This window comes from Pygocentrus nattereri, chromosome 27 (genome assembly GCF_015220715.1).
Source record: "Pygocentrus nattereri isolate fPygNat1 chromosome 27, fPygNat1.pri, whole genome shotgun sequence".
NCBI classification, from domain to species: Eukaryota; Metazoa; Chordata; class Actinopteri; order Characiformes; family Serrasalmidae; genus Pygocentrus; species Pygocentrus nattereri.
This window is the reverse complement of record NC_051237.1, coordinates 9,664,294-9,681,668: the sequence shown is the minus strand read 5'-3', so window position 1 is coordinate 9,681,668 and position 17,375 is coordinate 9,664,294. Positions and strand designations below refer to the sequence as shown.

The window sequence follows — 17,375 nt, the reverse complement described above, 5'->3', positions numbered from 1 at the left end:
TACACCTATACCAAACTCTCATAGCATTTTATGCATGAGTAAATAACCAGTTACTCATATTTTCTATGTAGAATTTTGCTCGATTCATATTATTTAAGTAGACAACAAATTTAAAATGCCAGTTTGGCTCATTAAAGAGTAAATCATTTTTGATATTGCAGCTTTGGATAATAGTAAGTACTGGATATGTGCTAGTGTGTTTCGTGTGTTCATTTAGACCACATATTGGAGTTTTAAAAAAACTGTTAAAAATCTGCCTTTTTTTTGGCCATTGGGCTGTAAAGGGCTGTATCATATTTGGGCTTCAGCCAAAAAAAAAAAACGAGTGGTGCATCCTAAGAAGTTACGTTGGTGGTTTTAACGAGAATAAGCTCAGTGTTAGGAATGGGTGGTTGGAAGTGCCAGTGGAAGATTAAATTTGGAGCACTCACTGTAACACCTTTTGAGGTATTTTCTCTTTCCTCCCATGGGCTCACAGAAGGTTCAGTACTGGATACAGTGCTTGTAAGCTGGCACTGAGCCAGTAGTTACAATCTAAATCCTCTGATACCTCCTCTAGAACCCATAATGAATTGTTTCAGACTAGTGCTTCCACTCCTCCCAAAACTGAGATTAACAGATTAGACTGAACTGATGTCGGTGTCAAAAGAAAGTAGATGTACTCTGGCTCCCTCAGTAGCATGGCTTTTGCTCAAATGGGGTGGTGTAATGGTGGAGCAGCCTTGTAAGAGTCTGTGTTCAGTGCTAGTGACTCATCACATGTCCTATAATGGAGCAGAGGCAATGATCCACCTAAATGCTTCCTGTGTGAGTGGCGTCCCACAGGCTGCTCTAGACCCATACAGGGACATGCTTTCAGGAGGCCTCTAGCATAGACATGGATCAGTTCCTGTTTCAGAGACACACAGAGGAAACAGAGGGGAATGGGGAATTGGCTAATTCACAGGCATTCCAGTTGTGTGAGAGTTGCAGCTGTTGAGATGTAAATGCCTGCGATGTCGCTGACGTGGCTCAAAATGTTCTGCAGGTGCATTATTACGCACTTGTTCCAGCTAAACAAGCAAAGTAATCATTCTGACCCTAATGTGCAGCCAAAATCTTTTTAAAATATATTCTAGATGGTTAGCAGGATCAAAAAGTGGTCTGGCTAGATATTTGCACAAGTTTGCAGTATTTGAAGGGGTAGCTGCGAGTTATTGATCAGAGGCATGCTACTCAAACTCTAAAATCTGTGCTGTGCTGTTTAGTCTTCATGTATTTTGTGCTGCTTACTACAGCAGCTGCCTGTTCTTTGTAGGAACATTTCATAACGAATGTACCAATGAATTTTTCTGCAAAACAAACCTTTCAGGCTCTCGTCAAATAATATTTAAATAGTTAGGAAGTTGAGAATATTTAATGTGCTTTAGTTGTTGCTAACTTGATTCCCCATCTCGTCCATGTGCAGAATGTGTATGTGAACATTAACCGCATCATGTCTGTTGGGAACCGGCTGCTGGAGGCCGGCCACTACGCATCCCAGCAGATCAAGCAGATCTCAGGCCAGCTGGAGCAGGAGTGGAAGGCCTTTGCCGCTGCTCTGGACGAGAGGAGCACATTGCTGGAGATGTCTGCTACCTTCCACCAGAAATGTGACCAGGTCAGAATATGCAGCACAGTGTCAGATCTTATAAGTGGTAATGCTAGGACTAAATGAGAAACGCACCTAATCTGTGAGTCACATCTGTAGTTTTGATATAAGCAGTGAATATGTAAGCCAGTTAAAGTTAGTTGACATGTAAAAGAGGAATAAAGTGGAGGCTGTAATACTCTTTCCATATGTTCCTCACACTCACTACGTTCATTGTTGCTACAGGGTATAAAAGCACTCTTTCAAACTCTCAATTGAAAAAAGGAAATGTATTCAGATTTATTTTAGTCTCCTGCTGTTTATTTGTTTTTATCCGTTCATATGTCCCTCTGCAAGTACACACCATTGGAAAATTCAGATGTAAAAGAGTTCCTGAGTGCATAAGACCGCAGGAGTATGAGTGCCCTATTTTTTCACTCATGGAATATTCCTCTCATCTATGGTGCCCTTTCATGCGGCGGTGGGATCAACCCTCTTTTTCCAGGCATTTCTCTCCTGTGAGCTTTGCCCCATCTCGCATTCTCTCTCTATACACAAAGCCTAGTTTCCGTTCCCCTCATCCGTTCCATTCTGTTTGAGACCTGGAAGCAGTGTCAAAGACAGACCCACCCCCCTTCTTCTTTTCTTTGGGCAGGGGGATGGTCAAGAAACATGAAGTTCTTTACATGAGTGCATTTATATTAGACTTCTGTATTTAAGCTCAAACTTCAATATGAATATGCCAGTTTTACCTTTGATTGACATGCTTGTGATAATTTAGTTAATTTAGTTGTATTTTGATATTTTTCTTTTTAGTTCTGTAAGGAAATGTGTGGGGAAGTGCAGACTGAGCTGCTAATGATGCATGGCATTGTGTGGAGAATCAAATTTTTGGAATTAATGTGGCATACTTATTTTAAAATGGTTTAAATGAATGTAATTGATTGAAACATACAGCATGGAATCTTACAAGGCAGAGGATGTAATATATTCCCCTGAATAGTAAATTAATCAATTTAAATAAAAATGAATAAAAGTTAATTGTAAACTCATTCACAGTAGTTTGATGTGAAATGCTCCATTCTAGAGAAATTTGCCTAGTTAGAATTGTTCACAATGGAAACTGGAAAAGGTTAATGCCTCTAAAAGAATTGGATGAAATTGTTACAAATACACTGTCTCACGTCTGAGATTTAAAGTAGTTTTCACATAAATGTTTGGCATATTTTACAATTCATTCATATTAGAGATGGTGGACATTTATGAACATTTATTTATAAAAACTCAGAAGATGTCTAGGTTCACCAGCAGTTTTAAGTAGTAAATGAAATGGCTGTATATGCATTGCAAATGTTGTGACCTCTGGTTTCCATCACCACCATTGTAAAGAAATCAGCAAGTTTCTCTAAAATGGATCATTTCACATCAAACCACTCTGAATGACTTATCAGTTATTAAGTAGAAAGTTTGTAAAATCGATGGGACCCACTTTCTTCTCTTACAGTAAATATAGTATTATACTCATTAAGCTTCATGGAGATCCCATCCAAGAATTATTAATCAGTAGCTACTGAAAACAATTCAGAATGGTGAAGTTAATTAAGCAGTTATTATAGAACATTATAGAATTTTACATGTTACTAAATACAGTGATAAGGTGCTGTAGGGCTATTTTGCTAATCTGTTAATGATTTTAGCTGAGGGCTCCTGGGACAATGCTTATGCCTGGTCGTAACTGAAGTTATTCATAACTTTCTGGGTATGAATTGAGTTAAAATGTATCTGTATTTCCCATTCTATACAATCCAAAATGCAAAAAGAAAAGGAGCAGAAAAGAATCACAGTTATAAGACGTTAATACATTTTTATTTCTTGATACTGTGTAGCCGGCTGGTTAGGGTTATTTGGCATGCAATTTCAGTATATATTTTTCAAATCGGAATTAATGGTTATCAAGTCATGCATCTTTAGTTTTTTTGCCATAATATTTGCTACAGAGTTGCCAGCCCCTTTGAGTTGTGGAAAGAGTGTAACTCTGGATTAAATGGGTTAAACTTGACGTTAAACATGGTGAAAAGTGTTGGATGGATCATTCATGTCTCTTGTGGTGTGTGTCTCGTGCCTGCAGTACATGAGTAACGTGGACTCGTGGTGTAAGGCGTGTGGAGAGGTGGATTTGCCCTCTGAGCTCCAGGATCTAGAAGACGCCATCCACCATCACCAGGGCCTGTATGAACATATCACAACTGCCTACTCCGAGGTACAGTACAAACTGTGTGTGTGTGAGGGAGAGAGAGTATTTTAAAAATAATTTAATCACTGTGTGTTGTTGAAAATGAATTGATCCCTGTGCCGTTGGTACACATTAATACATGAGTGCCAATTACAGGTGCTGCTACAGTCACAGTTTAAACTAATTATACCAATTGAAAAAGTCATAGAAGCGTGAAGGGGCTGGTACGGCACAGTCAAACCTGTCATTAACTCAAATAAGGTAGGAAGAGTCTTTTTTTTTTTTTGTTTGCTTTGTCCAGGTGAGTCAAGATGGCAAGGCCTTATTGGACAAACTTCAGCGGCCTCTGACGCCTGGCAGCGCTGATTCGCTGACGGCCTCTGCCAATTACTCCAAGGCCGTACACCACGTACTGGACATCATCCATGAGGTCCTTCATCACCAGAGACAACTGGAGAACATCTGGCAACATCGAAAGCTCCGTCTGCACCAACGTCTGCAACTGTGTGTGTTTCAGCAGGACGTCCAACAGGTAAACACTACCACACCATCCTCGGAACACGCATACTCCCACATAAAGGCTGTAGGCAGGCTGGATTTCGGAAGCTCACACAGGGAGTAAGGGGGATTTAAAGAGCAACAAGCAAGTGATGGAGGAAGAGATAGAAAGCGAGAGAGGGATGAGTATAAATAATTAAAAGGCAAGCTGCTTGGCTGTGGGATGCTAATATTCTGATATACGGTTGTAATGAAGATGTTTCAGCTCTCCTCTATACTCTGGGCAGTATTTAACCTAAGCAGACTTATCTTCTGCATTTCACTGCAAAAAGCAGCGAAAGTCCCAGCTTTTAAAAAAAGCTCATGTTGGTTTGCGCAGGCTGAGGCTAAGCGTATAATTACCACTGATGCCCTTCCTTTCATGCAGGCAGAAAAACACCACCGCAACATCTTGGCAAAATAATGCAGAGATTATTTTCATGCACACATAACAGAAATAGTGATGTGTAATTAAATGGCAAAAATGTTCATCCTTGTTGCTTTTTTGCCTCTCTTGTCTCTTTCGTTCACTCTTAGTAGTTAACAGGCTTTCAGGCACTGTGGATGGGTTTGTGCTGGAGTCAGTCTGCTCTGCTCTGTGATGGTTTGGGTGTTTAGCTGGGAGGAATGCACCACCACTCATAGGCTGGGAGACTGTTGCTATGGAAACCAGTGTTCTCTGCAGCATTCAGGTGCAGGGCTCTTGAAGAGTGGCAGATAGAGAGAGAGAGCAAGAGAGAGGGAGCACATCACCTTTCTGGGGCTCATCTGCATAATTCTCGCTTTCTGTGACCCACAATTTCACTTGCTGTGCTGCCTTTTGTATTGCACTGTCATTATCTCGAGCTGTTTGACGGGACATTTTCTCACATTTGTCGTACATGAGTAAAGGCTAAAAAGCTTCCACTTAGTCTTCACATCTTAATTTCAAATTCTGTGTCTGTGTGTATGTGCACCCACACACAGGTGCTTGACTGGATTGAAAACCATGGTGAGGCGTTTCTCAGTAAGCACACAGGAGTGGGGAAGTCTCTCCATCGTGCCAGAGCCCTGCAGAAACGGCATGAAGACTTTGAAGAAGTGGCTCAGGTGAGCTCCATCCCATCCCCTTTCTCCTGTTCTCACATTCTTCCCCTTCTTTTTTCTCCCTCCTTTAGTGCAATTTAGTTCGTATTAACGTTGTTAAAGACATAATAATTACTTGTTAACTGACAAAAAAAAAACAGCTGTTAATTTTGTTTCATTTTCAAAACACATCTTTTATAACAGACAAGTTTATTCTTTTGAGTAATGCACATGAGTGTGCAGTAGTAATGAGTGGTAAAAATAACTTTAGAATATGAAACTTTCAGTAGTCTTTTATTGTATAATATAGTTATTTGGTCTGCATTTTTAAAATGTATTATAATTAGATGTTTAAATAGCACAGATCAGTATTACAGTGTAAGGCAGGTGTACATTGACCAGGAAAAGATCTTGCAGAGTTCTTGCAGTGACGCTAAACGCAAATTACAGGAGTTTAACAGAAGTGAAATCAAGTCCTGTTTTGAGTGGTTTCCTCCAAGGTGTAAATAAAAGCACCCATGTAAGTGCTATTGAGCTGTAGATGACTAATGTAGCTCAGAAGTTTAGCATATTTTTCTGTGTGTATTATATTTGTATTATGCAATCTGCTGAACTCTTGATTGTATGTATGTGTGTATGTGTGTGACCCTCTTTTGTGTGGATCAGAACACATACACCAACGCTGATAAGCTGCTGGAGGCAGCGGAGCAGTTGGCTCAGACAGGCGAGTGTGACCCGGAGGAGATCTACCAGGCCGCCCACCAGCTGGAGGACCGAGTCCAGGACTTTGTGAGACGTGTGGAGCAGCGCAAAGTCCTTCTGGACATGTCCGTGGCCTTCCACACTCACGTTAAAGAGGTACTTCTGTGCATTGTACTAAACCTTTCTGTCGTACTTCAGCAGGATAGGGATGGCAAAATTTGCCTCCAGACACAATACTATTCAAATCTTAGTGACCACTCTTTATTTAATTTCATTTTATTTCAAGTTATTAATTTTTCAAGGGATATTTTTAAGGAAATTAAATATAAGATAAGCCGTTTGCAAAGGTCAAAGTGTTATTTGGGCTCTGGTGTTCTCAGAGCTATGGAAGCTGTAATAAAGGTAAAGTGTCGGCACATGAAATACTGAAAAAATATTAGATTTAGTTGCTGAGCTGTAATTTTCAGTTAAATTCAATTTCTACTTTTTCATGATGCTGAAAAATGAATAGCTAATACTTAATGGTTGTTTTGACTGAAAATGAATTAAATGAAGGTTGATCACTACATACAGTATATTGCTGCTGTCAGAACAAAACCTTGTATCTCTGTAATTATAACTTTACAGGAGAAGGAATAAACCTAGTTTACTTTTTATGCAAGTCAATGGAACTTTTCCAAGTCATTTTGGGCTGTTACTTTTGGTCCATTCATCATGAAATTTACGTACAATATAAAGACTACAGGCCTTTTCAAATTATGTCGAAAACTGAAAAATGTTTAAAAAAAAAAAAAAGAGATATGAGGTTTTGTTCCAACAGCAGTGATGTTTACTGTAGCTTACTTATAAAGTCTACTATTAATGGCAGTATACAGTATAATGGTGCAGTATACTGAATTATCATATTTTTATAGGCGTTTTCTTCAAACGTATGGCCTGCATTTACTCTCTATAATTTTAACTCTGAAAATAGCATTATGTTACTGAAAAAACTGTCATTATCACATCGCCCAGTTGTTAGACTTTTTTTTTCCTCATGGATATTGAATGTTACTGCCTTAAAGGGGTCCTGGCTTACTGCATCAGATGTCCTGCTCAAATTTGTTTTTGTTCTGTAGCTGTGGACATGGCTGGAGGAGCTGCAGAAGGAGTTGTTGGATGATGTGTATGCAGAGTCAGTGGAGGCAGTGCAGGATCTCATCAAGCGCTTTGGCCAGCAACAGCAGACCACCCTGCAAGTCACTGTTAACGTCATCAAAGAGGGCGAGGACCTCATCCAGCAGCTCAGGTACACAGGCTGTAGCAGTCCTCACAAAGCATCTTTGATTCGTCCTCTAGTCTTAGAATTATATAAATTAAAGTTAAGCTTCTGATTTATTATTATTCTACTTGAGGGACAAGACCTACACTACATCTAATACTATTGCAAAAGATGAAAAGGATAAGACCCTGTACATCCAAGTTGTCCCAAAGCTACTACGTTTGATTTTAATTTGAGCCCCTGCTGAGTTGTGCTACACTGATAGCAGAATCAATTTGTCACATTTATAATCCATATGCAGTGAGCTGCAGCACAGAAACGTGAGGCCTGAGGTTGAACAGGGCTGCCTGCTTATGTAAGCCCAGCGAGAGCATGTATGCGCGTGTGTGCGCGCGAGAGAGAGAAGCCTTTCCAGCTCCTGGAGTCTCTCAGCAGCCCTCAGGCAGCCTGTGCTACTCCAGCAGTTCTCTCTACCTCTGTCAGCTCCAGCAGCCTGCATGTCTTTCACTTCTCCCACAGAACTCCATCCACATTAGCACATTCTATACTCAAACACGCCACATCCAGTGAACACTATAGCAAAATTCTTGTAGATCTGGTATCTTTGAATTTTGATGATTATTTTGGCATGAAATATAAAGATTTAAATGTTTTATTCAATTTCCTCCTTTCTTAGTGAAGTTGCATGACGATTTTTACTGGTCAACTGATTATTCAATACAAACTGTCTGATGTAAACTGCACGCTAGAATTGCCAAAGCTCTTGGTAACTGACCTCTCAGAGAATTTAAACTATTGCTGGCAATCTGTGCTTCTTCAAACTGGCTTTATCAGTCTGAAATCATTATTTATTAAGTTAAGAAGTGAGATGTATTTGCCGAACCAGAAAACATTCATGCTGCAGGTAGTAAGTTTGCAGTGTAGTTACCAGCTAGTAACTCCAGTTTATCTAATGCTGGTTCTATGGTCGATTTGCCTGTCTGATTACTGATCAAAGACGGCATCTCTCAAATTCTAATCGGTCTGTTTTAACAGCTTGTATTTTAGTGCAAGTTTAAAATCTGATTTCTGTTTTTTCTTTTTGTCAGTTTTTACCACTGCTGTACTGGTACTATTGGGTAAAGTCATCAACTAGACTACTGTTGCCTAGTAGATTTATTTATTGACTAGTCAACTAGTCTGTGCAACCCCTATTTCTTAGACAACCAGCCTGCAAGGTTTGCCTGATGTTTTGAGATGGTTTGAAGGTAACTTAGTCACACAAAATATACAGTTCAATGATTTTTGTTTTACATACTTGTCAGGATCTGCCAATAGGGCAAAATCTTAGCTGTGCCATTTAGAGACCTTTCAAGACCTCTTTTTTAATGAAACATGCAGTTCATGTATTTAGAAAAGCTTATTGTAATATAATTTGTCATATAGCGTATTATGTTGCCCTTCTCTATTAGTGCCTACAGCTGTCATAATAGAACCAGCAGTAAATTTGGAATGAAAGCAAATAAAGGATGGCTTTTAGTCTAGAAATACTGACAATACCTTATCTGAGATTTTGTCTATTATGTCTACAGTCAGCACGTTTCAAACTTTCTGGCAGGAAGTGTCTTCTTGACCTCTTGTTTCATATTATGTACATCATATGTGTCAAACTCAAGGCCCGCGGGCCACATCCGGCCCGGCTTGCAATTATATCCGGCCTGCGAGATCATTTTATATTATTGTTACTAATGGCCCGGCAATATGAAGCGCTTGTAACACAATAAACTACAGATCCCATAATGCAGCGCTTCAGCTGCCTTTCGGAGCGCTTTCCGCACCAATCAAGTCTAGTGTCTGTTGCTACAAGTTATTGCGAAGCTAGCCCCTCACGATGCCAAAGAGAAAAGTTGATTCTGAAAACAGAGCCTTTCAAAACTGATGGGAGGCTGAGTGTCTGTTTACTGACACTGCCGGTAAACCTGTTTGTCTCATTTGTGGCGCTATTGTGGCTGTATTCAAAGAATTTAATCTAAGACGGCGCTATGAGACAAAAAATCAGGATAACCTGAAAGACCTGAATGCACAGCAAAAGATACAGAAAGAGAAGAGTTAAAAAACAAGCTGACATTTCAGCAGGACGTTTTTTACCCGTGCAAAATCACAAAGTGAAGCTGCTGTGAAAGCAAGTTTTATCATGGCCCGGCCATTCACGAGGGAGAATTTCTAAAGAGCTGCATGATCAAGGTGTGCGATGTCGTATGTCCAGACAAAAACCAGATTCTGGCAAATTTAAGCCTAAGTAGAAATACGGCTGCTGATCGAGTTTGTGAGATGGCCACTGATTTAAGAACACAGTTGAGTGAAAGAAGCAAAGACTTTATTGCTGACTCTCTTGCTGTGGATGAAAGTACTGACATGACTGACACTGCACAGCTAGCCATCTTCATCCGTGGGGTGGACTCCAATTTGCGCATTACAGAGGAAATATTGGACATTAAATCGATGCACGGGACGACTGGAGAGGACATTTTTGAAAACGTATGTCAAAGTGTAACCGATATGAAACTGCCCTGGGACAAACTTATTGGACTTACAACTGATGGAGCACCGGCTATGTGCGGTGAAAGAAGTGGACTAGTGCGAAGGATAAGAGTGAAGATGCAGGAGGAGAAGTGTACTGGTGAGTTAACAGCATATCACTGCATCATACACCAGGAAGCACTATGTGGCAAAGTCCTGAAGATGGACCATGTAATGAGCACTTTAACGCAAACCGTAAACTTTATCCGAAGTTTTAAATCACCGGCAATTTCAGTCCTTTATGCGGGAGATAGATTCAGAGTTTGCCGACTTCCCTTATCATACAGAGGTGCGTTGGCTATGTCAGGGAAAAGTTCTCAACAGAGTTTTTGAGCTCAGCCAAGAAATCTGTCAGTTCATGGACAGTAAAGGAAAAGACTCCACCGTTTTTCGGGATGAAAAGTGGAAATGTGAGTTGGTGTTTCTTGCTGACATAACAGCTCATCTCAACGCGTTAAACCTCCAGCTCCAGGGACGTGACCGCATGATCACTGACATGTATGACGCAGTGAAGGCCTTTCAAGTGAAGCTGTTTTTATAGGAGAAACAAATCCAGAGCAACTTGCCTCACTTTCCCTGTTGCCATGTAATGCTTAACCAAGTCGGCACAACGTTGTTCATAAATACGCGCTTTGCTGACAAACTGAGCGCTTTGGTGACTTTGAAAAACAAAAAAAAAAAATTTTGCCGTCGATGTGGAAACGGCACCTGTGCATATTCAGATGGAGCTGATTGAGCTACAGTGTAATGAGACACTAAAGGCAAAGTACGACACTGCAGGGCACACAGAGTTTATTCACTCCATTCCCGCAGCAGCGCCCCAGCTCCGTCTACATGCGGCCTGAACCTTGTGCATGTTTGGTGGCATGTATCTGTGTGAGAAGCTGTTCTCAGTGATGAAGACAAACAAAACAGCACACAGGAGTCGTCTCACTGATGAGCACCTGCAGTCCATCCTGAGAGTCTCCACAACACGGGACCTCACGCCAAACATAAACCAACTTGTTGCCAAAAGAAGATGCCAAGCATCCAGCTCTGATAAAATGGCATAAGAGCAAAGAAAACTGAATGTTTTGATTCGTTATTTGTTGTTGCTGAAAAGCACAAAATTTATTTATATTTCCAGGTTTTGTTTTGTTTTGCAGCATGTTCATATTTGTAACGTGTATAATTTTGAGTGGATATATTTTTATGGAGAGCAAGAAATTTGTTATTTAAAGTTTAAGTATATTTTTTTATTCCAGAGTAACATTCCTGTCTATTTTTATTCATATTTATGTTCAAAAAACATTTAGTTTTAGTGTGTTCAATAAATGTTTATTCTGTTCGGCCCGCAAACTAAAGTGTGTTTTGAATTTGGCCCCCTGTGCAATTGGGTTTGACACCCCTGATGTACATGCTTGGGGCATATTTTGTAGGTTGGGTTATGACACTTATTTGTCAGTAATGCCATCACCGGTGCCTCATTATAAACTGATAAGCATCTCAACAAACATTTGATATAAGGACGCCACCATCCAAAAGATGTTATTCAGTCACTTGCCGTAGCGACCATTAGTTATAAAATGAAATCAAAGGGGCGTTTAGTTTGAAGGTTTAATGATAACCCAATCACTTAATATCTAATGTGGTTGTGCAAAGAGCCTGATGTACCAAGCTTGTCTCTTCAAACACTCTAGAAAAAGACCAAATAAGGTTGTCAGAGGTGCAGAGATGAGAACATAGAATGTGGAAGATGGAGAGAGGGATTAAGAGATGATTAAAGAGCAATGTAGGTGAAAATACATGGAGGGAAATGGCTGTTTAATGTGCCTCTGTTTGCATGTTTATTTCCGTAAGCAGTGTGATATCATTCCCTCTCACTTTCTCTCTCTCGCTGACTCTCTCTTACACTCTCTACAGTACTTTATTATATAATTGTGCTTTCGTAACCACTCAGTTAATTATGTAGAGGAGTAATACTTAAACCACCCTGCGAGTAAGGGTACAAACAGAAAGGTTCCCAACTCACTGTCTCTCACGCCAACACACACACCACAGAGAGAATCCACACACACTCGTAGAGGATGATGACGCACAACACTTCATATTCAGCTCCAAGCCCAGCAGCTACACACAGTTCAAGCACAAACCAGTCATCAAAACATTGTTGCTTTATTTGATCTTGTGTGGTCCTTCATCATGAATGTGTTAATTATTCTGCTTCTCTTTGTGAAACACTGTGAAGCACTGCTGCAAGTTATTAATACCATATCACCATGGGAACAGGCTGTCTTGTTAAAGCTGCATAGTATCAGTAGAGAAACAGCCATTACTAATGACAAAAAAGATTATGATGATGATAGTAGTGACTTTAAATTATTACATGGGTATGATTAAATAAAATTTGTCTTTGGGCCTCAGTGGGACTATTATGTGACTCTTGTATATTTTATTAAATTATAGTCCTCCCTGATTCTGGAGAAGAGTATTATTGTGAGAGCATCATTCTTCTTGATTCTTTTTCTCAGTCTGAAACGGGGGATTATTACAGCCGTGCTTGATGATAATAAATTGAGGGTAGGCAATAAATGGGATGCTATTAGAAATGACTGAAAATTGCAAGTAGTAACTAACCATGTTTTTGGAAGGTAATTGTCAGTAAAGTCTGGCTGCATTCATATTCAGGAGTTCAAACAGCTCTATTTGGTAGAGAAATATGATCTCTCATGTAACAGTTCCAGAAAGGTTTTTCAAAATCTTAAATCAGAACAGGCTATTTATTTATTTATTTATTTATTTATTTATTTAGCGGGAAGTGACGTCATTATGTAAAGTGTGTTTATTGCTAAATGTGAGCTGAATCACATTGTATTTTTGCTTGTAATTAGTGCAAAATGTAGGTGGAGACATAGCTACTGCTAGCAGTATGGGAAAAAAAATCACCTAGCCTCATCAAAAATATTAAGTGACTGAAAACAAAACTAAGAACTGAAATCCAACAGCCAAGTTACGTGTGTTATGCAAACTTTGGTTCTTTATTTTTGCACTGGAAATATGAGGCTAATGTAGTTGGAAAAATAAAGCTTTGGACCAGTTCACATTGTGCAAACTGCATGCCTAATGCTCACACATTAACTTTAAGCTGCATCAGTTATGATTTAATCACAAATAGACTGGCTTCTGATACAGTATAATACTGTTATGTAAAAAGTGTGTTGCATAGCTAAGAACAGCAGTATCAGCCATCCTGAACCAATGGCATTTAATGTAGTGATGGCATTGATCTGATATCTATATCAATATTTGGCCAATATAAAACAAAATAAAACAAATTCAGTTTCTCTCTTGTGCAAGAGAAAAGTGCCTCTGTATTGATCAGCAGGTTTAAAGGTTTAAGTATTGGTATTAATGTTAGAAAAATAAATATTTTGCCTAAACATCAAAAGCCTCTTCAGCTGTTGAAATTCTTGTCTTGACACTGGTTAACATTCCTAATTGTATAGCTGATCCTGGAAAGCAACCTCTGTAAACAAAGATACTCACTATCTTCTGTTTCTCCCCAGCTGACACTTTTCTATAGGTTCTATAGGCCAGCTCAAGAAGCCTCACTGACATCACACACACCGCTATATGCTAATCATGTACTCTTTCCACAGAGATTCTGCTATCTCCAGCAATAAGGCCCCGCACAACAGCTCCATAAACCACATAGAGAGTGTGCTGCAGCAGCTGGATGAGGCACAGGCTCAGATGGAGGAGCTCTTCCAGGAGAGGAAGATTAAACTGGAGCTCTTCCTGCAGCTCAGGATCTTTGAGCGTGATGCCATTGATGTAAGTCGTGCCATGCCACTGCCTTCTCACTGGTGGTAGCAGTGGTTGTGTGATGTCTTGTAAATTTTCTGTAGCAGTGCATTAGAGATTGAGTAGACAACTGTTCAATGACAGTTTCAAAAGGGGACAAAAATTAGTGCATTTGAATATTCTTATCATGCAGAACTGATGCATTTGAACTGCCAGCTTCAAATTGATGCACTGAAGCATTTCTGTGCCCCTGCAGTTTCTGAATCCTTATCCTCTGTATTCTTACTTGTCCAGATGTTGTGTGTGTGTGTGTGTTTTTTACTTATGTGTTTGAGTGTTGAAGTCTATTATTTGAAATGAAGCCCAGCAGCTGCAGTTACAGGCTCCCTGCTGCCTAAACTGCAACTTGCTCAAGCAGAGTAGAAAATGTATCCAGAAGTGATTTACTCACAGACTGCATGCACACACTCACTGCGTGTGAGGGTCAAGAGGAGGTGAGCTCCACCACATGCAGTAGTGCTGTGGTTCCAAACTCTCCTAGAGATTCCAGAGTTTCCCCTGCATTGCACAATAAACAAACCCTGTTTAACTCACAAAATAAACTCTGACAGTAACTAATCAACGAAAAACTAAACGGTTGAGAACACTGGTAAGCTCCACTTTGGCACAGCAATATATTTATTTATTTATTTATTTATTTTTATTTTTTTGCATTGAGAATTTGACCTGCTATTTCAACAGTTATCGACAATTTCTAGACCATCAACAATTTGAGAGCTAACAGCCACAACTTACCATTCACAGCTGACACTTATCAGTCAGTAATGCACCATTAACTAAAACAGTTAATGAGTAACATCCCTAGATATCAGTTTGGCTCCTTAAATTTGGTGTCCGTGTCAACGACTACATTTTCATGCTGGTTGGGCCCTTTCAAGAAGTACCTGATAAGCAGATTTAGTCTGTTAGGTCACTTCCAGCTGCACAAGCATAGATTTGCGCAGTAAGCATAAGGTGCATTCTGAGTGTTACAGCATGGTGCTATAATGACAGCTAAGCCTGCCCAATCTTTTTTGTATTGCCAGGGTACTGTTGTCCAGTTCACTGTAAACATATAGATATTGTCCCTATAATGCAAAAACCTTTTTTACCGTTTTTTACTTTTTAGCAAAATTGGAAAACTCAATTTACCTTTTACATTGTGTTAAAATCTTATGATTAATGGATCTACAGAAATGATCCAAAATTACTTGGAAAAAATCTCTACATTTGCTGCCATTGCAAGTTAATGTGTTCTGCTTCTCCTGTGTTACTGTTTTTGGAGGAAATTTTGTTCCTCTTTATGTCTCTATACACAACTGTCTGTGCTTATCAGACTGAAATCTATGACTCTGCTTGTGTGTGTGAGATTTTGCGTGCACATATCCGTTCTAAGCATCCCTCTGCCCTACAGATCATCTCAGATCTGGACTCGTGGAATGAGGAGCTGTCTCAGCAGATGAGTGATTTTGACACAGAGGATCTGACTCTGGCTGAACAGAGACTGCAACACCATGCAGACAAAGCCCTTACCATGAACAACCTCACCTTTGACGTCATTCACCAAGGCCAGGAGCTGCTGCAGTATGTCAACGAGGTGCAGGCGTCTGGTGAGGCTCCCTTTATCTCTTAAACACACACATACACTAAATTCTAAAGTTTGGAATCACAGTTCATAGAATTGAAATAATTTTTTTGTTTGCAGCCACATACATAAAATGATTTAATGTGCTAATAACCTGAAAATTCACAAGCTCTACATAATTAGTTGAAAGCTGAATAAATTGTATGTGCCCAGAATACTGAACAGAGCTGTACTGATTCTATGACTGATAGCTCTGTAGCATAAATTGAATATCCAGATTGCCCTTTAAAGTGACAGTCAAATTGAGACAGATAACTTTACTAAAAATGACTGCAAATAGATATTTACAGACATTTAACACTGCTGTCAGTCAGGCACTTTTTTAAATTTTTTTTTTATTTTAACCCATACCAGTGTGGTCATTTGAAATGGTCCATGCTTTGCAATTCACACTTCTAGTGTTAGATATTTATCACAGCTTCTGAATCATTTTGCAGTTCACTGCTTTTCTTGTCTTTGCTAAACTGTCTTGGTTCCTAAGAAACTGTCAAAGGTATTTATAGTTCAGATCACACTGAAGAAGGCTGGTCATTGCATAAGTTTCCCTGTGGGCCTGTGTGACCTATCTTACAACAAAAGTGATGAATTACTCAATAGGATAGTATCAAAAGATGGTGGACAAAATATAGTTGGTTGGCCACAAGTGCATTATTTACGAACACTCAGAGAGCTATCAGTCAGTATATTTAAGCATTTTAATTGCATATTTTGCAGTGTGTAATACATATCCTTAGAGTCATACAGTGGTAACACACAGAGAGATGAGTGCTGATTGGACAAGGGCATGTGGGATTTTATTATCAGTCTGATGGTCGTCTACAGCCATTCAGCACACATGCAAATTTACACATTCTAACATTACGTCTTCACTTATTTGAAGTTAGTCTAAACACCGTTTCAGTTTCTGCTACACTGTAACTGAAAGGTCTTCAAATCTGTAACTTCAGTTTCTGGTCCTGGATTTTGTAATCACTGATGTGATATGTATATGTATGACACCAGGTGGCTAATCATTTGCATCAGTTAATTACCAGTGATAGAAAATCCAGGACCAGAAACTGAATTTAAGGTCAGACTTTGAAGACCTTCATGAAGACCTGCTCTTGGCTATGGTGTTACTTTTAACATCATCATCATCATCGTTGACCGCTAGTCCAGTCAGGGTCATGGTAGCAGTTGGGAGAGCAGAGAGTCCCAGATGACCCTGTCCCCCGCAACTTCCTCCAGCTCATTCCCGGGGACCCCAAGCCGCTCCCAGGCCAACTTGGCGATATAATCCCTCCAGCGGGTCCTAGGACGACCCCAAGGTCTTGTCCCGGTAGGCCGTGCCTGGAACACCCCCACCGGGAGGTGTCCAGGGGGCATCCGGATCAGATGCCCGAACCACCTCAGCTGGCTCCTCTCAATGCGGAGGAGTAGCGGCTCTACTCTGAGCTCCTCCCGGATGACCGAGCTCCTCACTCTATTGCATAGCGCGTAGCCCGCCACCCGACGAAGAAAGCTCATTTCCGCCGCTTGTATTCACGATCTCGTTCTTTCGGTCATTACCCACAGCTCATGACCATAGGTGAGGGTTGGGCTGTAGATCGACCGGTAAATACAGAGCTTTGCCTTATGGCTCAACTCCCTCTTCACCACTACAGTCCGGTACAGTGACCGCATTACTGCTGCCGCCTGTCCCAGCCTACGGTCAATCTCACAATCCCTCTTCCCGTCACTCGTGAACAAGATCCCAAGATACTTAAACTCCTCCACCTGGGGCAGGTCCTTTCCCCTTACCTGGAGTGGGCATGCCATCCTTTTCCGGGCCAAAACCATGGACTCAGACTTGGAGGTGCTGATCCGCATACCAACCACTTCACACTCAGCTGCAAACCGCTCCAGCGAGCGCTGGAGGCGTCCATGTGATTCCGCCAAAAGAACAACATCATTTGCGAATAGC

The 17,375-nt window shown here is 40.4% G+C and overlaps 1 protein-coding gene across 13 annotated transcripts in view; it reads left to right on the top strand.

Moving 5' to 3' along the window:
- The window catches only part of trioa (trio Rho guanine nucleotide exchange factor a), a 113,085-nt gene that overhangs the window by 61,650 nt on the left and 34,060 nt on the right, over positions 1-17,375 (top strand). For all 13 annotated transcript variants that reach the window (XM_017695247.2, XM_037535288.1, XM_037535293.1 and 10 more), the window contains 8 exons: positions 1,448-1,639; positions 3,738-3,869; positions 4,144-4,374; positions 5,346-5,468; positions 6,111-6,302; positions 7,265-7,434; positions 13,605-13,779; positions 15,203-15,398. In XM_017695247.2, the coding sequence (XP_017550736.2) occupies positions 1,448-1,639; positions 3,738-3,869; positions 4,144-4,374; positions 5,346-5,468; positions 6,111-6,302; positions 7,265-7,434; positions 13,605-13,779; positions 15,203-15,398 (1,411 nt within the window). The remainder of the gene's footprint in view (positions 1-1,447; positions 1,640-3,737; positions 3,870-4,143; positions 4,375-5,345; positions 5,469-6,110; positions 6,303-7,264; positions 7,435-13,604; positions 13,780-15,202; positions 15,399-17,375) is intronic.